Here is a 21,401-nt window from a genome sequence, read left to right on the forward strand (position 1 = left end):
AAGGGAGCCAACTTTAGCGGTAGAGTCGGTATGGTGTACATGCAGTCCCGTCAGTCCCTGTCAACTCTGATGGTTGTGTAGGATTTACTCTATTATTTTACTGTGCCAAACCATTCTTCGAGTCTCGTGTATGTCGGCACATGACTCTGTATTCATTTATTTATCTTGTGACCGCTGTGCTAGGGGTGTTCCCGTAGTGCATGCATGTACATAGCTTCGCTTCCGTTGTTTTAATTATTGTGTATGCATGCTATGGTAGTTTTTGTCTTGTGTTTCATTCTTTTCTCCTTCCGTAAGTGCTCCCGTTCGGGTAGTCCGAGTGGTTGGGATATCCGGGTAGGAATGCTTACACTATGTATGGGTTGTAGTTGATCCCTTAATAGATGTTTTAAATCCTTAATGAAGAGTTAAGGTAATAGACTAGACTTGTTGGCTGAACCATTATAAATTGTTGTATCTTGTAGATTCTTTCTTGTGCTTTGATGATGATGTTTTTTCACCTGCCCTGCAATATTTACATATGTGAATTCAGCTTATTTGTTTCTAACATAACAGTTTTAGTTTTTATTAAAAGTATGAAAATTTGTTTTCATCAACATTGCTTTAATGATCACTTCTAGAATGGACATGTTTTTCCAAGAGATTTGAAGATTAAAATTTAGAAAAACAGACATATTCATATTTGCTACTAGCAAAATAGTTTTCTTATACCTTTTTTCAAATGCATCCACTTTTCTATATATTTTGTGATTGCTGTGTTTTATTGTGAAAGATATTTTTTCACATAAACCTTAATGCATATTTGTTCACATTTGCAAAAATCTTCAATACACCAAATTCACCTCTTTTGGGTGTTCTTTCACTAGTAGAAGGCACCGAATTAGTAAATAACATTTGTTATCCTGAAACAATATAAAAGAAAAATATAAATAAATATATAGATGACTAAAACCAAATAACACAACCACATAACCAAAACAATAAACAAAAATCTAATCACATAATCTCTACAATTTACTTATCAATCCATTACTTCTTGTAAGGAATGGTTTTATGTAGGACATCTAACCTCATTCGTAAAGAAGTACAAATTGATTTAGCCAAAAAAAAAAAAAAAAAAGAAGTGCATACTAATAATGTAATCAATTGAAATTAACCAATGCAAAAAAAAAAAAAAAAAGGTTAGATAACACATAACAAAAAAAATTCAAGAATAACATAAATATCAATAATTTTTAGAGAACAGTGGAAACAAATATTGGCATTTTAGAATTTTTATAAAAAAAAAATTAATCACTAAACACTTCAACTAAAAATTATCTTGTATTTAAGGTCACAAATGAGATTGACTCAAATAGAGAGAGGGTGAGTGGTAGCCAAAGAATGGGAGGGAGATATGGAGTGAAAGGCAGCAATAATGAGTAGTGCTTCAAAAATATAGCGATAGAGAATGAGGGGTTGTGCCGCATCAAGCAATGACAACAGCAAGCGATGCTAGCAAGCAAGCTACGACGGTATGTGACAGCAACGACCGATTTCAAAAAGGAATGAGGTGTGCAATGGCAATAGACAGCATTAGCCGGTAATGGTTCAACCTAAGATGGAGGCTTGTTGCAGCGATTGTGAGTTTGAGGCGAAGGGGTTGAGGCTAGTGGTGTATTTTCGTCAATCTTCACATAGCTTTTGAAATTTAGCTTCAGAGTTTCTAAGTTACAACTATTTATATGGGTATGTTTGGCTAAACCTAAATTGATTTTTTGCTTTGTTATATATACATAAATTATATTATGTCAAAAGATTAAATTAATATGTAATAATTTTAAACATATTAAATTTAATGATAATAATTTAAAGTTTAATAATTTTATATTAAATAATATATTTTTATAAATTTATAAATAAATTTATTAATGTATTTATAAACTAACTTGTTTATAAATCTCTGATTGAATATTTTCACGAGTTTTAACGAATCGAGTTTTTCTAAATTTAAGTTTAACTTGTTTACAAATCAAATTTTAAAATTAAATCTAAACTCAATTTATTTACTTTAACAAATAAACTCAAATGAGTTTTTTTCGAATTGAACGCTCAACCTTTATTCATCTTTTTCTTATTAGTTTTTTTCTTTTACTTTTTCTCACTTTGTTTTGAGTTTGATAGAATTCAGACAAATTTGAGTTACAACAATTTTTTTTCATTCTTCTTTTAATTTAAACCTTAAGTTCATCATAATTTGTTGCAAGCTAGATAGAACTTACCGGATTCATTGGCAATGTTGGCGACGAACCTAATGGGTTTCGTGGTGACTTTAGTTTTTTTATTTATTTTATTATTATTCTTAAATCAAAGAAAAGAGAATAAAAAATAAATCGACCATTTTATCTAATAAAGGATAAATTGGCCATTTTATCTATTTATTTAACAACAAGAGTGATTATTGTTATTTCTTACAATTTTTCCAAACATCAAAGGTGTTTTTTGCAATTTTTTTAATTAAATAAAATATTAATTGAAGCATCTTATTAGTTAAACCGTAAACCTTAATTATTTTTTTTGGCAGAAACATGTTAATAGGAAGCTTAAAATCTAAGACCAAAATTGTTTAACTGCTATTCTTATACTAATAATTTTAATGATTACAACATTAAAAACTGTTTATTATGAAACACCTTCTTGAGCCTGGGGTAAAAAAGACATTTTGAGCCTCCCTCTCTACCCACCCACCCGTCTTCTCTCTCCTCCCGTCGTCTCACCTCACCGCTTCGCCTCGCCTCGCCTCACCGCTGCCTCACTGCTGCTCGCCGCCTCGCCTCGCCGTTTCTCTCTCCTTTATCTCTTTTCTCTTACCGCCGTGGGGTGAACGAAATCGCACTCAGGTATAAATTCAAAGCACAGTACAAATAGGATTCATTCTGCAACTACCAATAAATAGCACTACAAATTTGCGGCAGCAGCAAAAGAAAGAACATATAATAATACTAGCAGAGCAGAGGAGGAGGTTCCATACTACTTCCATCCCATCCGGCATCCACCTTCGCTCTTCCCCTGCAGGTAAATAATATTAGTATTCATTCAATTAATTAGGTTTAGTGCTTTTCATATATAATAATATTATTACTATATTGATGGATCCATCCATCCATTGATTGGTTGTCTTTCAAAACCTCTCCACTCGCCGCCCAGCACCGAAGATCAACCCCACCCGCCACCGAGTCTTCACCGCCCATACATCGCCGTCGCTGGGTCTTCATTGGTCGCTGGTTTTTGGACAAACGAAAAAGACAATTCTACCCTTAAACAAATCAAAGATTCCCGTCCCAACTCCCCAAAGCCCTAACCCAAACTCCCCAATCTCCAATCCCCCCCTCCCTAGATCACTCCTCTGTCTCTCTTATCTCCTTCCTCCCTCCCGTTGTTCGCCCTGTCATCTCCGGCGTCGCCGTTTCTTTATCATCTCCTTCCTCGCTGTCGTCGTTCGTTCACCCTATCAACTCCGGCGTCGCCGCATCGCTGCTGCGGCCTCGCTGCTCCTCGATCTTTGCTGCTCCAGACTTTTCCCAATCTCAGGTCTGTGGTTTTTGCTGCGAACAGGTTTGTTGTTGGATGTCTGGCCGTGTGTTGTGTTCGGGCTTCTTTAATCTGTTTTATTTGATGGATGTCACTCGTATGGTCTATTTTTTGGGTGATTATATTTACAAAAAGAAAAAGAAAAAGAAAAAAAAAAAACTCAAATGATGAAGATAAATATCAAATACAAAATGCAAAAGAGAAAATCTGTAAGAGAAAATCAATAAGTATTATCAGATATATATTAGACATTGAAGATCTGACATGTATCTAACAAGGAACGGGAGGGATTAGGGTTTAACAGCCACAAAGACATTTAAGACACCCTTGATTTTGATTCGTAATAGAGGTTAAGGTCCAAACATCTAAGAATACTTATATGCTTGTATTTATGTGGATTGACATTTACACTTGATAGTTTTTAGAGAATTTTTTGGGAAAGTCTTTTCTTTTACGTAATTTTGTTTATGTCTTAACACTTATCCACTGTATATGTATTGATTATGGAAGGACTTTGGGTACTGGGCTCTAAGAGAAGCTTTATTCTAGAACTATAACTACTTCAGTCAGGGTGGTTAGAGGTGGAAGGCATCCGTAAGGCACTATGATAACTTAAGCAAAGCAAGACGCCTAATTGACTAAAAGAAAATATATTTAGCATGAAAAGGATAACAAAATAATGTGTAAAGGACTTTCAAAATATTCTTAAATACAAATTCTTTTAATAACGTTCAAACAAATAACTCTAGGATCTTGCAAAAAATGAATAATTTTCAAACAAACATCTTCTGAATGTTGCACAAAATTTCTTCTGAAATGGTTTATATCTTTAAGTTTCATTAAATTAAGACATGGCACTTGCGTAGCGGGTGCACTATAAAAGAAAGGTAAGTTTGTGTGGTTTTGTATTGATAGTTCAGTTGTTAAGATTGGGGTTAGAAAGTTGAGACGGGGACTCAATCAACTGCTCAATAACTACTCTCCTCTATGTGGGATTTGATTCTTGCTGATTGCAAAGTTGAGTTGCTAAGGGGTTGTTTAATTGCGGAAAATGATTTCTAGATTTCTATGTCCAATTTTCTATAAAATCTCTAGTTTTCATTTTCTATGAAAAATTTGGAAAACGAGTGCGGATGTTACAAATGTAGGAGCTAATTTCCAATCTAGAAAATTAGAACATATTGTCATCGGCCTAACACCCATGCAACACCCCACTTGCCCATGTGAGGCCAGCCTTTTTCCCTAGGTAATAGGTATATGACTCTTTAAACAAGGCATATGGATAGAAGCCCACATGCATTCGCTGTCGTTTGATCAATAATCCTGTAGGAACTTAGAGAACACCCATGGCGTACAATTGGCCCTTAGCATTGGGGAGTCATGAATTGTGGCATTCTCCCCCACCCAATTCTACAGCACCCTCATTGCATGGTTCCCCTACTTCCTCAATTCTAGCAGAGTGCTCGGCGTGTCAATGCGTCTAGCTCGTCATGCCATTTAATACACGGCCACCCAATGCAACCTCACATACTTGTCATGCCTCGATCCATGATCTCTCAAAGCACCCCTACATTGTCCCAAGGATTGCTTTGATACCACATTGTCGTAGGCTTGATGCATGCCCTTGTGTGGCCCTTCACTTGCCCATGCGAGGTCAACCTTTTTCCTTGGGCAACAAGCATATGACTCTTTAAACAAGGCATCTAGATAAAGTGCACCTGCATTCACAGTTGCTTCATCAGTAAACCTGCAAGAACCTGGAGAACACCCATAGTGTACGACTAGCCCTTGCCACAAGGGAATCACGGTCCATGACAATATGTACAAAAAAAATGAGATGTTTTAATTTATTTTGTGTAACTTAGTTAGAAAAGGAGATGAAATGATTTGTGGAATTTTTTTGGAAAATTGCATTTTCCAAATCTCCAAATTAACAAGGAAGACTTAGAAAACTAATAGTTTTTGAAGTTTAGTTCAATTTTGGAAAACTGCATTTTCTAAATCTCCATTTTCCATTTGAAAAGTTTTTGTATTTGAACAAGTTTTCTAATTTTCCATTTTCTGAAGAGTAATTTTTTGGAAAACTGGGACAAGTTTCCACAAAAACAGCCCCTAAGCCTTTCCCTCATTTCTCCTATAAAGCTTCTCTTCATGAATCTTGGCTCTTCTCTTTCATATTTAGTATACTATCACTTTCTAAACAAGTCTGAAAGAATGAATTACGAAACCTTTGATATATGTGAAAATTCATATGTTTTGTACACAAGTTGTACAATTTCACCGATTACAAAAATCAAAGAGTATATCCCTTCTCCACCTGGTTTTTTTCTCTAGATGTGAAATAAGTCATGCTTCTTAAGATGCTGCCTTTGTTAATTAGTTGGAAGTGATAAATGAATTGGTGAAATGATGGAATTAAGTTACTTACTTTGTCAAAATGTGCACTGTAATCTCTGGCGACCATAATGTAAATCTTTAATCTTCATTTGCAGTATTCTTTTTGGAGGGATGTTTTATTATTGTCTTACAAGCATTTCACAACATGATAAATATAAAAATAATTGAGTAAAGTAAAGAACAAATCTGGTCAGTTTATCCATGAAGCATGCATACCCACATGCATGTATGTTTTGTATTTATGCATGAATATTTTCAATTATTCTCTGAAAAGATCAATTGAACAAATGAAAAAAAAAAAAAAAAAGACTTAGTGATAGATTCTAATGTTTTCTAATCATCTTATCATATTTGGATATCTGTCTTCTGGCAGTAAGATCAGTACAGAGAAATAAAAAAATGACTGAAGAAGGAAGAGTGCACCCAGACTGCAGAAATTCATCAAACCCTTATCACGAATGTAGTGATTATTGCTTTAAAATAATTGCCGAAGCGAAGATGCAAATGAATAAAAGTGAACAAGGTACGTTCCTTCCTGTGCATGTTTTTTGCTGGATTCCTTGAAGCATATATGCATATAGTAGAACATGTATACATGTAAGTTTTCATACCCTGTTTAATAGTTGATTAAGATTTGGTGTATTTCATTTATCTTGTCATTTTTTTTAATGGGATGGAATAACCAAAACACAGTCCTCTTTTGTTTTATGAGAAGTGTCTGATCTAATCTCTCTTGAGAAAGAAATGAACTTAGCAAATAATCTCCTTTATTTTTGGGGTTAAATACTTGGAAACCACTTCCATATGGCATATTGAGCCTACTAACATCCTTTAATTAATTTTTCTCCCCCCAAAATCTACATGAATCTTTGACACAGTACCTCATGCACAATGCAAGGTATTATAGTTGGCCCCAACAGACAGCTAACTTCTTTTTCTTGAGTTGGGGCTTTTAGGTGAGGCTTTGTTGTCTTTAGTTAATATTTTAAGATAATGAGTCCAAGTAAGTAACACTTGCATAAGTTGCATTGAGTTCCCATACTGGTCAACTCATTTAGTGGAAGAACCATTGCTCTGGAGTGGGACTCTTTCTGAACTTAGTCCCTCCCTCAAATCTATCCCAACTCAGATGGTGGGCTCATTTCATTGAATGTTGACATACTATCAATGCTAGTTGTTCTTGCTTTCATTTATTGATTCAATTCTCAGGTTGACTATTAATTTTCTTCTTCACAATTCATTTCTAGGGAACCACGATTTTCTTTTTCTGGGGGTTGGGGGAATAAAAATTATTGCACCAGTTCAGGGTGAATCTTAATTTTCTGCTTTGCACCTTATTGCTTGGAACCTAGCAAAAAAGAAAGTTATACAATCACAGAATTAAGTGTATTCTCTGTCTCAACCTGATCCACAATTATACTTCTATTTCTAGCATGATTCTTATGGACTAATCTACTAAATGAAAAAAAAAAGGGTGCAACAGATCTCGCTGTAAAGCCAAAAACTTTATTCTAGTTTTATCTAAGTTTTGACTCACACAATCAGCTCTAAGATTTTCTTTTCTTTCTTGTTCTTTTTAGTTTTTATGATAAATATAATCAGCAATGTCTAAGATATGGTTGGCACTTGAAAGGCTTTTACATTATTATAAGTTAGTGAGTAAATGCCCCTTGGTTCTTGTATTCTCTGTTTCCTTTGTATGCTGGCAATGCCTTCTGTTAATTACAATTTAGAAGGGACTAGAACTATTGTGTGAAGAATATGTACTGTGATATAAAGATGTAAAGCATGAGAGAGAGAGAGAGAGAGAGAGAGAGAAATTAAGAATTTATATGGTGTTCATTAAGGTATTGATGTGATTTTATTGAGCTAAGGGGCAAATTAATAAGTTTGCCCCCTAGAATCCATCCAAAGACCCACCATCCTGTGCCTCTCTTTCCATGGGCAGCTCTAGGCTAGGCAACTGTCATCACCAACTCATTTTAGCTATTCTTTTGCTTAATAAAGCATTTGGTTGCTTGTTTTCTTTTCATGTAATAAAGAAACCTTTTCTTGACTAGGAAGTACATAAACTTAAAAAGGAAGAAACACAAAAAGTAGTGCTTTTTTAACTACTCTTTTTAAAGCCATGTTCACGTCATTATGGCTGTGCTACATGTCACTTCTTGAATAGCAGAATTATACAGCTTCTTATATTTTACTCTTAGTTTATTGGATTCCTTGAAAGATATGGTTTTTCTGATAGAAATGGCATTCATCTGGAAAAGCTATCCACGAACCTCTAATAGACTAAAATGCCTATTTGTCAGCATGGTTTGTCATATAATTGGCAAGAGGAAATTATTTGCTCACAAAATTGGGAAATTGATGCAAGGGCACATTCTTTTGAGGTTGCATTGGGAAATGATACTTTCTGTTGATGATAGATGACATCTTCAGTTAGCATGAGGGCGATAATTTGATCAATACTGATGCACAAGGCATTCTTTTGATTGTTATTCATATTTATGTAACTGTGCTTTCTTATTAGCTTATTGGGTATGTTTGTCAAAGGTGCGCCTATGCATGAGGCGCAGCTCTGTGCACCTCATCAACACTGAGGCGCAGCACCATGCTTGAGGTGCTGCCTATGTGCACGAAGCACGCGCCTCATGCAAGGCGCGAGGCACAAGGTGCATGAGGCGCATGCCTTGTATATATAAGTGTATTAAAACCCATTTCTTGTCCATTTATTATCTTAGATCTTATTTCTTGTTGATTTGGTTGCATATTTTTGTATATTGGTGAAAGGTGAACCTAGTGGTGTAAGTTGGAGGTTTGCCGAATCTCCCACTTGTCATTGGGATTCTTTGGCAGTGATGTTCACTCGCCAAAGAACTACTCCTATTTGTGTTTTGCTTCATTTTTCTTTCTTTCTTCTAACTTTTTTGTTATTTAGAAGAAACTAATTTTTTTCTACAATTGTTTTTCATTGTGTGTTCAACTCTATTTTTTTTTTTCCTTCTTCTAATTTCTTGCTAAGAAACAGATGTTTTTCATTGTGTGCTCACTCTCTCTCTCTCTCTCTCTCTTATAATTTCTTTTGCAATTTAAACGAAATTAATCGTTTTTTCTGTAACTGTTTTTGTTGTGTATTCTACTATAATTTTTTTTTCTAATTGCGGAGGAAATTAAAAGAAACTAATTGTTTTTCTGTAATTTTTTTTTTTTTTTTGCAATGTGTTCTGCCATAATTTTTACTTTTCTCTAATCTCTTTTGCAGTTAGAAGAAACTAATTGCAAAAGAAACTAATTATTTTTGTGCAGTAATGTTAGTTGTTATTATAGAGTTGGTCATTTGTCATTTATGATTTTATGCATTTGTATCTACCTCATATGTACATATTGAAAACAATAGTGTACAAGTATTTTGTAAGCATTTTGAATAAATGTGCGCCTAATGTGCTGGAGGCTCGCGCTTTGCCTTGCCCCTCATGCCTAGGCCCCTAGCAGGAGTTTGCGCCTTGTGCCTTTGACAACTATGCTCATGGGCATCTGCCCACTGCATGAGGCCATCCATTATTTTCTTCTCTAGCAGGTTTTTCTATTCTCAGATAAGCACACCAGTCATAGCCTATTTTCTGTTGCTTCCTCTCTGCTATAAAATTGTGTTGCATATAGTGAACTTCCCAAATTATAACTTGAACCTTACTATAAGATTTTAATGTTTCTCTGTTTGCAAAATAATCTGTCATTCAAAATGCCCTTTGCACATATCTTTCTTGTATATTTCCTTGAATTGTTGTTGTTGTTGTACCTAATTTTTTCCTTACTCTTTATCAGGAGAGGGTCAAGCCAGTGGCAGCAAGGTTCAGTCCCGATCAGTTGCTGTCCCTGAATTGCATGAAGTTCCACATGACGAAATAGATGATCTTGAAGATCACCCAAATGCGGACAGTGACACCCTACCTGAGGAGAATGTGCAGGTGGACTTTACAAAACTCACAGGGAGGCAGAAGAAATTGTTTGAGTTAAGGTTGAAGATGGTAAGAGTGAAATAGTAGTCTTTATCCTTTTCCTAGTCTTGATGGTGAATGATAAGTTCTATGGGGGATTGAATTAACTCCCCCCACCCCCACCCCCCCAGAAAACACACGCGCGCACACATAGTATGATTTTTTTTGTCTTCTCAATATCTTTGTTATGAATTGATGTCTGCAATTATCTGCACACAGAATGAGGCAAGGAAAGCCAATCAAACTGCCATGGTGGCAGAGAAGAAAAGAATGGAAGGTCCAACAGAGTCTAGGGGTGTTTCTAAAGAAAAATGGATGGAGGACAGGAAGAAAAAAATTGGAAAGCTTCTGGATGCAAATGGTTTGGATATGAACAAGGCATATATGCTAGATACTGAAGAGATGGCAGAGACAAAATATAAGAAATGGGAAAAAGCACCTGCTCCCTTTGGTTGGGATGGTATGATTTAATCTGTTTGCTTATAACTTCTTACATTTACTTTGTTGGTACTTATGTGTTATTTTCCTTCAATATTTGTGCATGTGTGTGTAACTTCAGAATGCATTGCTATTAAATTTCAATTAACCTATATTCCATCAACGCAAATCTGGGTCGATGTAACCTTCTTCTTAGAACTCTGCTTTTAATGTAACTTATAATCTATTTGCACTAGCACCGCAGTTCCTAAACATATTAAATACTTCAAACATTTTTCCGGCTTGTGAGCCTAACCCCCCATGTAAGGGGGCATATTGGGAGGATAAAGTTGTAAGAATGAAAACTATAGTTGACTTCCTTTCTAACAGGTTACTTTTAGATGAGTTATTATAACTTCCTTTGTAATGAATTCCTCTTGAGCCTGGGAGCATTCTTTTTATCTTTGCTTGAACAGTTTTTAATCAGAAGACTTTGTACAATGCATACAAGAAACGGACAAAGAATATCAAGATTGACGTTGAAGAGTACAATAAAATGAAAGAAGCTGATCCAGAGTTCTACAGAGAAGCTTCAAGCCTCCAATATGGAAAGGTAAGCATTGTCATTTAGGACATTAGGTCTTCTTGGCTAGAGGGACTCGTTCAGAAATTTGAGCACAAGTCATGGGATCAAGTTGTATTTAACAATACTAATGATGACAATGATCACACACCTTAATCCTCAGTAGGTTGGGTCGCTAAACCTCCAGCCATCTGATCAATTTGTCTTTGACAGGCACCAAAAATTCCAGAGGACAGGATTGAAAAGATGGTGAAGGAGCTGAAGGACAGGGAGGAGAAGCGCACGTCATTTAGCCGGAGAAGAAGATTCCATGAAGAGAAAGATATCGATTCAATCAATGACCGTAATGAGCATTTCAATAAGAAGATTGAGCGAGCCTTTGGGAAATACACGCTGGAGATCAAGAATAATCTTGAGAGAGGAACTGCTTTGCCCGACTAAACTACTTACTTGACTTGATATGATCATAGGGCGCCTTTGTATGTAACTTTGTTTAGTTTAAGCCTATTACTTGGTATTTTACAAGAAGAGGGACGTGCGCTTTTAGTTATATGTATGGTGCATGGGAGCTACTATTCGGACATCTCCCTAGATGTGGTAATGCTATGCTTGGTTCATTTCTTGTTTCTTAATTCCTCTCGCTGTTCATAGGTCTTGAATTTTTTTTTTTTTTTTTTTATAAATATTTTGTGGATATGGGCCAAAATCTGAAGTTAAGTTCGAACTATGCAAATTTCAGAAGAGATTCATTCTTGAGATGGATTATACATTGTCAGTCTTTTATCATAGTTATTTAGAAGTTATAAACTGCCGATCTATTTATTTAAGTGCCTCAATCTTGTCTTGTTATTATGGTTGCAGTGTTGCAATAGGACCTGCACTTTAGCGAAGTCTCTTTCACAAGTGAGCTCTCATTGATTCAAGCCAGTGATCACCTTCTGGTAGCCAAGAAGGATTGTGATCTCAAAGCCATTGAAGAAGAGGACTAGAATTGAGAGACAAGACGGGAGAGTGAGGAAGGAAATTTCATCTGTTCTTATTGAATGAGATGCCTTTATTCAAAGCAAGGGAGATATATTCGTTCATGCGTCCGTGCATCAAAATCTCCCTTCAAGATTGACGATTAGCATATCAAACTGTTTCCTACTATCACTGTTTCTCCTCAGAGTCAAGATTGACGATTAGCATAAATTCAATACAAGAAAACTTAGGTGGTGTTATCTTCTTGTTTTAGTTTTAATTTATTTTTATTTTTATATTTTGAATGTTTGTTTTAAGACTTTTGAAAATATTTTATTTTTATCGTTCTAAAAAATTATTTCTCAAAATAAAAAATTAAAAAATACATTTACTTTAGAATTTTGAAAAAACATATTTTATGATATTTAATTCCTAAACCAGCCATAATCGCTGTGACTAGCGGTCGATGGCGACCACCGTTGGTCGAAAATTCTCACGATCAGAGCTTACAATTAGAAACGCTAAGCCAGCCAAGGGGGTTAACATATACAAAAATGAGCCAAATTTAATGGTTGAATTTTTATAAATTTAATTTTTTATTTTCAATCAAAATTAAAAAATACACTGTTAGTCGCCACCAGCCACCGTGGCCAATAGTTTCTGGCGATTAGAGGCAACCACCTGACACTCTCATTCCTATTGATCAATATACCAAAAAACCAACAATATCTAACAGTCGAATCTCCATGGATCTAAACTTAAACTTTCGACCAAAACTCAATTTTTGGACAGACGAGGTAGAGAGAGAGAGAGAGAGAGAGAAAGAGAGAGCGACAACGATGGTGGGAGCAATGGTGGGGTGGGTTTTTATGGCCAGCAGGGTAAGGGGCAACCAGGTGGGTGCGAGTGGCGTTGGCGGGGGAGATGGTGGGTGATGACAATGACGGGTTTCTATCTCAAGGCCGAGGCCGACCAAGTGTGGGCGACAGCGACGGTGGCAGGAATGAACAGAGAAAGAGCTGATCTGGATAGAAATGGCAAAGAAAATGAAAAGACAATGGCCGAAAATTGTAGAGGAGGTGGAGATGTGGTTGTGGAGTTTCATAGTGGCCGAACGTAGTGGCGAAGGAGGCGGTGGTCAAGCCTCAGCAGTGGTTATCAGGTGGCAATGGTGATGCAGATGTGATTACCAAAGGCCTTGGCCATTGATGGCAGCAACGACGACTAACTGTCTAGAGAATGGAGAGGATAAGGAAATGATGGAGTAAACAATGAGTGCGCGCGCGCACACAGATATCCGCTTTCCATGTTTTGGATTTTTCAACATATTTTGGCTGAAAACACTTAAAACAACTTATTTTGAGTTTTCTTTACAATTTTTTTTTTCAAAAATACATTTTTGAAAACAGCAAAGTAAACATATTTTCACTGTTTTGAAAAATTTAAAACTAAAAATAGCTTGAAAACAATAAAGAGAACAAGCCTTTATCTTTTTAAGTTTTAGAAAACTTTTGTTGAAATATTAAAATAGATCTTAAATTTGTTGCAAAATAAGTCTTGCTAAAAGTAGAATAAAAATGCTAAAATAAAAGAGAATGAATAATGCTGCACACAAGAAATTTTATAGCGATTCGATTTCAACCAACCTACTCCACTCCCTTAGCTCCTCATCAAGGATTTCCACAATCCACTAAATAGCTTTTAAAAATAGGATCAACTACAAATCACTTTACAACGATTTTTCAAGTTTCAACTGAAACCACTGTGTTTTCAAAGGATCAGGCGTAACCTTTTATCTTTTAGGATTCAGGTGAAACCACAACAAGATTACAAGAAGTAAATAATAGAATAAAGCCTAGAAAAGTTTTTACAATATATCACTCAAAGAATATAGTTTCTCACAAAGTACAGAGAAAGAAGAAAAATTAAGAAGATAAGCAATCTTTCTCTTTTTTTTTTTTTTTCTAGTTGAAGATAAAGACTTGAAGAATTTTTTTGGCTCAAGATAGTAGTATAAAGTACTAAAAAATGACAACCTTGTTCTTCATTTTCAACTCTTTTTATACTTGTTATCAAAAGAATGAAATTTGCAAGTACAACATTTTTTTCTCATAAAATAATCATTAGAATATTCAAAAAAATCAAGATAAATGATTCAGAAAAAATTTAGAGTCTTTTTGGAACCTTAACGGTCAAAACTGTGCATTAAAAGCACTTGCAATAACTAGTTTAACAATTCTATTTTTCAACTTTAACACAAAAATAATCGACTAACATTAGTCCTTACTCGAGTAAACTTTGACTACACTCGATTATGTTCAACAAATACTCGATTATACATAGACACATATAAGATACTCGATTATCATTCTAAAATAGTCGATTACATATCAACTTATACTCAATTGCACATTAAAAATATTCGATTAAAAGAGAAAGAAACCTCATAATCTATGTTTAAGCAAAATCACTTGACTATTAAATTGAAATACTCAACTAATACAAGATTTCACTCAATTTTGCTGAACTCTTAGTCAATTAAAAATGCATAACACTCGATTATAACTTTGATCACTCAATTACTTTTGCTCTACTTAAAACTTGCAATAAATACTCGATTGCTAGGAGCATTTACTTGTGTTGTTGCCAAAATACAACAATTAAAATTTTGTGATGTGGGGTCTACTCAAGCTCGGTGTCAGGTGAAGTTAGGTTGCCGTAAGAGATGTTGCTTCAAGGGAGATTGCCGTTAGGATGCTCGCTGCAAGGACTTGCCGCTAGTTCTCGCCACTAGCTTTCGCCATTAGCTCTCGTCACTAGATTTCGCCACGAGGTCTCGCCACTAGCTCTCGCCACTAGCTTCGCCACAAGGTTCACCACAAGGCTTCGCCACAAGCTTTGCCGCTAGCTTTGCCACAAGCTTCGCCGCTAGCTTCGCCACAAGCTTTGCCGCTAGCTTCGCCGCTAGCTTCGCCATAAGCTTTTCCGCTAGCTTCGCCACGAGATTCGCCACAAGCTTCGCCACGAGCTTTGCCACAAGCTTTGCCGCTAGGTTCGCCACAAGGTCTTGCCACTAGGCTTCGCCACAAGCTTCGCCGCTAGCTTCGCCACAAGCTTTGCCGATAGCTTCGCCATAAGCTTCGCCACAAGCTTTGCCGCTAGGTTCACCACAAGGTCTTGCCACTAGCTTTGCCACAAAGTCTTGCCACTAGCTTCGCCGCTAGCTTCGCCACAAGCTTTGCCGCTAGCTTCGCCACAAGGTCTTGCCACTAGCTTTGCCACTAGGTTTCACCACAAGTTTCGCCACAAGGTCTTGCCACTAGCTTCGCCACAAGGTTCGCCACTAGCTCTTGCCGCTAGGTTCGTCGCAAGACTTTACTTTCGCCATTAGGAAAATAGGTTAGAAGGCTCGCGAGAATCTTCCCCGCGAAGACCCTCCGATGCCAAAGTCAGTCTCGAATCCCGATCAATTCTCCCGAAAAAATAGTAAAAGTGTATTCAAAGTGATAAGATTTACCGAAGTTGGAGAGAGCTCATTAATGTCTTGTAACTAGGTATTTATAGGGCACGATTCTCAAGGGTGGCTGGTATCAACACGTGGTGGTTGCTGAATGGATCAAAGCCAAACCAAAAAAGTGGGGGAGCTCGTTACGACTTAGCCGCGGGCAGCCGGGCCTCGCGGCAGCCTTGCGGCCTGCACTGCCGCAAGGCAGCAGCTCCTCGCAGCAGACAGCCGCGAGGCTGCTGTGCCTCGCGGCGTGCAGTCGCGAGGCAGCACCTCACGGCATGCAGCCGCGAGGTTGCGCAAGCCTCATGCAGCCGCGAGGTTGCACCTCGCGGCTGCTGCTACTTGCGGCTGCGAGGCAGCCGCAAATTTAGCCAGCTGGCGGCAATTGTTGCCGCCAGCTTTCTTCAACTTTTCTTCTCTTTTTTGATTTTTGATTTTTTGTTTATTCTTTCTTTTCATGCGGCACAACAATTGCCCCCTACTCTTCTATTTTGTCCTTAGACAAAATTGAAGAGTAAAAAATATTAGCCAAGGAGTCGGGTCTTAGCACCTTGACTCAATCGAGTGCTCTAGAAAGCCCAAAAGATCTTATTTCGACCAGAGGCTGGAGTACCAAATTATCTCTGGGCAACCATGCCCTTGATAGATAGACTTCACTGTGAAATTTTAGTCGGGTGTCCAAGCTTGCTGAGAGGTCTAGGCGTCGGATCAGCTAAGGAGTCGGGTCTAGCTCGGGAGCATAGCACCGGACTCAGTCAATGGATCCCGATGAGCCCACGGGCACAGTCTCCGGAGCATCCGATGATACCATGATGGGTCATAGCGCTCTGGCTATTGTGCTCTCCATGTCCGTCTTTCAGGGTTAGCATATTTCAGGGAATCTGGGTTTGGCCAGTGGTCCAGCACGGGATTCCTACCAGACATCCGAGTTTACCGGGAGACCTAGGTGCCAGATCAACCAAGGAGTCGGGTTTAGCCAAAAAGGCATAGCATCGAACTCAAACGAGGGATCCAGGTGAGTCTGCGGGCATAGGTATCGGATGTTCTGGTGATCCCAGGCCAACTCGTGGTCATAAGCACCAGATTCCACCTGGATGGCTCAACTCTGATAAGCGAGGTCATGATAGAGTTGTCACAAGGTTGTTGTCTTTTCATGCCTTCCTTGGACCAGTCTACCTCAGGGAATCTGGGTTTGGCCAGTGGTCCAGCACGGGATTCCTACCAGACATCCAAGTTTGCCGGGAGACCTAGGCGCCAGATCAACCAAGGAGTCGGGTTTAGCCAAAAAGGCATAGCACCAAACTCAAACGAGGGATCCGAGTGAGTCTGCAGACATAGGGATCAGATGTTCTGGTGATCCCGGGCTAACTCGTGGTCATCGGCACCAGATTGCCACTAGGCGACTTGACCTTCGGGAGCGGTCTTATGCTGGAGCTATCAGGTGATCACTTCTTTTTCGCCTTCCTAGGGCCAGTCTACCTTAGGGAATCTGGGTTTGGCCAGTGGTCCAGCACGGAATTCCTACTAAACATTCGAGTTTGTCGGGAAACCTAGGCGCCAGATCAACCAAGGAGTCGGGTTTAGCCAAAAAGGCATAGCACCGAACTCAAACGAGGGATCCAGGTGAGTCTGCGAGCATAGGCGTCGGATGTTCTGGTAATCCCGGGCCATCCCGTGGTCATCGGTACCAGATTGCAGCTAGGCAACTTGACCTATTGGAAGCGAGCCGTGCTTGAGCCGCCATACCTGCAAGACACATACAAATAATCTGGGCTCCTGTAGATTTTACGTGATTTGGCTTATAGTTTTGCCTACTCCACGGGAATACATGGGATATATTCTTTTATTTATTGGGGGATGTCATTACAATGGAAAATTCAAAGATAATTCCGGCCTCTAACTGGGTCGAGGAACGCTTCTGACGATAGGCTTGACTCTATGTCTCGTGCTTCATCCTTTCCCCTGGGGCTAAAGCCGGGAAGTACCTTTTGAGGTGCACGGTGTTCCGAGCTTTTCCTATCGCCTTGCTTTGTGGTGTCGGTAGTGTGTACCTGTTGGTGTCTACCATCTTCTGGATTTTGTAAGGTCTTTCGCACTTTAGGCTGGGTTTCCCTTTCTTTTCTATTACCTTCCCCTGAGTCCAAAATTTCTATTTGGGTGACAAACTGTTCTACTCGGTCGAATAACTCAGTCACCGAATTTGGCTTGGAGAAGGCTAAGGATCTTCTAAGCGGGACGTAGGTAGTTCCGTTTAGCAGGGCTGACGCTGCCAATCCGATGGGAGATCCCTTACTTTCTGTGTCGCAACTCTAAACCGCTCGATGTATTGCATTAGGGATTCATCCGACTTCTGTTGTAAACTCATTAGATATATTGCACTCTTCTTCTTTGGGAGATAGACGGAGAATGCATCTAGAAATTCTTTCTTCAACTGTTCGAATGATCGTATATGTCCTGCCGGTAATTCAGTGAGCCACTGCTGAGCTTGTCCTACCAGGGAGAGTGGGAAAGCCCTGCACCTAGTGACCTCATTCCATCCATGTAACACGGCCACTGTGACAAAATGTTGTAAGTGTTTTTCGGGGTCCTCCCTTCCTGAGTATACCGAGAGTTGTGGTAGTTCAAACCCTGATTGCACCGGTCGCCTCTAGAGTTCCTCAGATAGAGGGAATCCTTTCGAGGGAGTTACCTTTGGTATCATCATTACCTGCTTCTGTTCTAGCACCTCTTCTATGAGGCGTTTAATGTCAGATACGCTGAGTGTTTCCTGCTTCTTTTTATTCTGGAAAATAGATGGGTCTTGAGGCACTCCCGAGTAGGTGTTTTCTGCTGTCTCTCTATACTTGGGAGCTTTTCTCTCCCTCTTGCAATTTTTCCTTCTCGAGTCCGTTACTTCCGAAACTTGAATATTCAGCCCTGGAGTTCTGATTCTTGTCCCCTGCCGAGGGGTTCTTGAAGGGTTGTCCTGGAATCTCCGATGTTCTACCCTTGTATTGATTTGTCCCATGTGGGGAATATGAATGTCCGGCCTTAGTTCACGTAACAAAGCAGTGACCTCCTGTAGTCTTCTCATATTCTCCTCATTGTTCACCCTAAGCTCATTATTTTGCTGCTTCAGCTCCTCAAAGTTCTTCCGCAATAGTTCATAATCTGAGAGTAAGACTGTGGGTGGAGCTATTCTTGAAGTTCCCACGAGGTTTCTATTTGGAATTGAAGACTGTCCAAATGAGTGTTGTTCCTGGTTAGCAGGCGCTGTATGTGGGAATTGTTCCCCTCGCCCTGTCGCGTATCCATCTACGTGTGCTTCTTCTTGCTCCGAACGCTCCATGCCCCCCAGTCCGGCGGTATGGTTGCATTCGAGCACAGGAAAGTTCCCGGAACGCACTTCGTTGTTAGGGTGATCTACTGAAAATTCTGGTACTGTAGAGTTCGCCTGGTGGGAAGCTTTCGTGGTTCCCATCCTGGTATGAGCGCTACATTGGGTGGGATAAGGTGGGTTCGCCCGACTGGCTGATCTTATCCTTCTCGGCATTTTATGTTGAAATTGGCTTTTTGTTGCAGTTTCCCACAGACGGCGCCAAATTGTTGTTGCCAAAATACAACAATTAAAATTTTGTGATGTGGGGTCCACTCAAGCTCGGTGTCGGATGAAGTTAGGTTGCCGTAAGAGATGTTACTTTAAGGGAGATTGCCGTTAGGATGCTCGCCGCAAGGATTTGCCGCTAGTTCTCGCCACTAGCTCTCGCCACAAGCTTCGCCACTAGCTTCGCCACAAGCTTTGCCGTTAGCTTCGCCACAAGGTTCCCCGTTAGCTTCGCCACAAGCTTTGTCGCTAGCTTCGCCACGAGATTCGCCACGAGCTTTGTCACAAGCTTTGCCGTTAGGTTCGCCACAAGGTCTTGCCACTAGGCTTCGCCACAAGCTTCGCCGCTAGCTTCGCCACAAGCTTTGCCGATAACTTCGCCACAAGCTTCGCCGCTAGCTTCGCCACAAGCTTTGCCGCTAGGTTCGCCACAAGGTCTTGCCACTAGCTTTGCCACAAGGTCTTGCCACTAGCTTCGCCGCTAGCTTCGCCACAAGCTTTGCCGCTAGCTTCGCCACAAGTTTTGCCACTAGCTTCGCCACAAGGTCTTGCCACTAGCTTTGCCACTAGGCTTCACCACAAGGTCTTGCCACTAGCTTTGCCACTAGCTTCGCCACAAGGTTCGCCGCTAGCTCTTGCCGCTAGGTTCGTCGCAAGACTTTACTTTCGCCGCTAGGTTCGCCGCAAGACTTTTCCCTCGCTGTCAGGTTCGCCATAAGGATTCGGCCCTGTTAATGCTGAGAAAATAGGTTAGAAGGCTCGCGGGAATCTTCTCCGCGAAGACCCTCCGATGCCAAAGTCAGTCTCGAATCCCGATCAATCCTCCCGAAAAAATAGTAAAAGTGTATTCAAAGTGATAAGATTTACCGAAGTTGAAGAGAGCTCATTAATGTCTTGTAGCTAGGTATTTATAGGGCACGATTCTCAAGGGTGGCTGGTATCAACACGTGGCGGTTGCTGAATGGGTCAAAGCCAAACCAAAAAAAGTGAGGGAGCTCGTTACGACTTAGCCGCGGGCAGCTGGGCCTCGCGGCAGCCTTGTGGCCTGCACTGCCGCGAGGCAGCAGCTCCTCGCGGCAAACAGTCGCGGGGCTGTACCTCGCGGCATGCAACCGTGAGGCTGCGCAAGCCTCGCGGCGTGCAGTCGCGAGGCAGCACCTCGCGGCATGCAGCCGCGAGGCTGCGCAAGCCTCATGCAACCGCGAGGTTGCACCTCGCGGCTGCTGCTACTTGCGGCTGCGAGGCAGCCGCAAATTTAGCAAGCTGGTGGCAATTGTTGCCGCCATCTTTCTTCAACTTTTCTTCTCTTTTTTGATTTTTAATTTTTTGTTTATTCTTTCTTTTCACGCGGCACAACAACTTGAGTGATATTCAAACATACTCGAATTTTTCTATGTCTTACTTGACTATCATTCAATCAAAATATTTTATTTTGAAAATCATCATCAAAACAATTTTCTCACCAACATTTAAATAAGATTAACCTTAAGCTAAAATAAACACAAGTGATGTCTGTGAAAGTTGGATAAAACTAACTTTCTAATCATATTCACTTGGTTACATAGAAAGTCTTAGAAGATAAATGAGATATTCTTAAGAAACATAGGTTTGATAACAAGTTGAGAATTGAAGGGAATCACTAGTACGGCGATACAAACAAAAGTAAAATTTTTATCATGTATCAGATACACATAGTAGAATATAATATACACTTCATACATACATTGGGTATTTAACCAACATGCATATTCAATAATTGAATACTTATATAAATGCATACTTGCAGTCCGATGCAAGGATGAAGTACATAAATGATTTTTATATTGATACTAAATCCATCTCAAGATGTGGTGGTTCTAGTTAGTCCACACCAAGTATGCAGTAGGGTACCGTTTCAATCACCTCTTCCCGTGCTAAACATAGAGGATATGCGTATCACTAGTGTCCTCATCTCAAAATTATACACGTATACTTTTTGTAGCAGTAGAATATTTTTAGAGAAAACAAAAAGAAAGAAAGAACAGGAAGAAGCAGTGTGCGTGTGTAAGAAGAGAGAGAGAGAGATAGTCCAAAGAAAAGACAGAGGTAGGGCTTCTGCCTGCCTTTGCCTATTTAAACAATTCCCCCCTCCCTTTATTTTCTCTTCTCCCAATTCACCCACTTTTCAAATCCGCCACCCCTGGTTACTATGTAATCAATAATTAATTTCACTATATAATCAATAATTGATTTCATTATGCACTATGTATTATGCACTGTGCACTATTTACTATTCTCTGTCTCTTACTGTGCAATCAATAACTAATTTCCATTATGCACTATGTATTATTGGCAAAGAAGACCAAGGGTTAACTTTTGACTAACTATTTTTAGAGACATTTTGGGTAC

The 21,401-nt window shown here is 39.3% G+C and overlaps 1 protein-coding gene across 3 annotated transcripts; it reads left to right on the forward strand.

The window, feature by feature from the left end:
* The first annotated feature begins 2,723 nt into the window (after positions 1 to 2,723).
* LOC127802064 (uncharacterized) lies at positions 2,724 to 11,594 on the forward strand. 3 transcript variants are annotated; one of them, XM_052337727.1, is made up of 6 exons: positions 2,724 to 3,054; positions 6,341 to 6,490; positions 9,790 to 9,992; positions 10,182 to 10,422; positions 10,856 to 10,992; positions 11,176 to 11,594. In XM_052337727.1, the coding sequence occupies exons 2-6, from the start codon at positions 6,367 to 6,369 to the stop codon at positions 11,401 to 11,403; spliced, it is 933 nt and encodes a 310-aa protein (XP_052193687.1). In that variant the 5' UTR covers positions 2,724 to 3,054; positions 6,341 to 6,366; the 3' UTR covers positions 11,404 to 11,594. The 3 variants fall into 3 exon arrangements, with proteins under 3 accessions (XP_052193687.1, XP_052193689.1, XP_052193686.1); XM_052337729.1 differs by lacking the exon at positions 2,724 to 3,054 and adding an exon at positions 3,158 to 3,594; XM_052337726.1 differs by lacking the exon at positions 2,724 to 3,054 and adding an exon at positions 3,159 to 3,570.
* Positions 11,595 to 21,401: the final 9,807 nt, after the last annotated feature.

The sequence above is a fragment of the Diospyros lotus genome, chromosome 5 (genome assembly GCF_014633365.1).
Source record: "Diospyros lotus cultivar Yz01 chromosome 5, ASM1463336v1, whole genome shotgun sequence".
Classification (NCBI taxonomy): Eukaryota; Viridiplantae; Streptophyta; class Magnoliopsida; order Ericales; family Ebenaceae; genus Diospyros; species Diospyros lotus.

What these genes read in the sequence shown, in the direction of transcription:
- LOC127802064 (XM_052337727.1), top strand. Translation starts at nt 6,367, where the DNA reads ATGACTGAAGAAGGAAGAGTGCACCCAGACTGCAGAAATTCATCAAAC. An exon ending in AATGAATAAAAGTGAACAAG is followed by an intron (nt 6,491 to 9,789) that starts GTACGTTCCTTC and finishes ACTCTTTATCAG; the next exon opens with GAGAGGGTCAAGCCAGTGGC. An exon ending in TTGAGTTAAGGTTGAAGATG is followed by an intron (nt 9,993 to 10,181) that starts GTAAGAGTGAAA and finishes ATCTGCACACAG; the next exon opens with AATGAGGCAAGGAAAGCCAA.